Source organism: Sphaeroforma arctica (assembly GCF_001186125.1).
Source record: "Sphaeroforma arctica JP610 unplaced genomic scaffold supercont1.2835, whole genome shotgun sequence".
NCBI lineage: Eukaryota > Ichthyosporea > Ichthyophonida > Sphaeroforma > Sphaeroforma arctica.
In genome coordinates this window covers 3428-3963 of record NW_014037723.1, presented here as the reverse complement: position 1 = coordinate 3963, position 536 = coordinate 3428, and the positions used below count along the sequence as shown (strand labels likewise).

Genomic DNA, 536 nt, shown 5'->3' with positions numbered 1-536 from the left:
CTTTTTTTGTACTAAGAAATAAACTTTTGATTCTCTCGCAGTAAATTGTTGTAATGACTCACACTCAAGTTTATATGTGGGCGTACACTTTCGCGTATTATTATGTCTATTTCTACTTCCTGCCCCTTTAGAACCTGTATAAATCACACACCGCAATGCATCACACAACTATACGCGAAACATTCATCTAACTATCGTGATAAACATATTAGTTCCCGTTCGCCTCCGCAGATACGTTGTTGTTAGACGTTTCTGTTTAAACAATATCGATTGTTTCCCCACTTATAGAAATCACTGTCGCACAAGCGCAGACCGACGGCAAGCGAGACGAGCAATTTGGACTCGAGATGCATCGTGTGCATATCGAAATCCAAGAAGCTACTGTCACACTGGTATAGTATTTGCACATATATATATATATATACCTATATATTATACATATGCATATGCATATATATATGTAGATGTATATGTATATATATGTATGTATGTATATATATATAAATATGTACATAATATAAATATATATATATATA

At 33.6% G+C, this 536-nt stretch overlaps 1 protein-coding gene across 1 annotated transcript in view; it reads left to right on the top strand.

Moving 5' to 3' along the window:
- Positions 1-288: 288 nt before the first annotated feature.
- SARC_13038 (hypothetical protein) overlaps positions 289-536 on the top strand; it is a gene marked incomplete at both ends in the record, with an annotated part of 3503 nt that continues 3255 nt past the window's right edge. The window contains one exon of the mRNA XM_014292840.1: positions 289-392. Coding sequence (XP_014148315.1) covers positions 289-392 — 104 coding nt within the window. The remainder of the gene's footprint in view (positions 393-536) is intronic.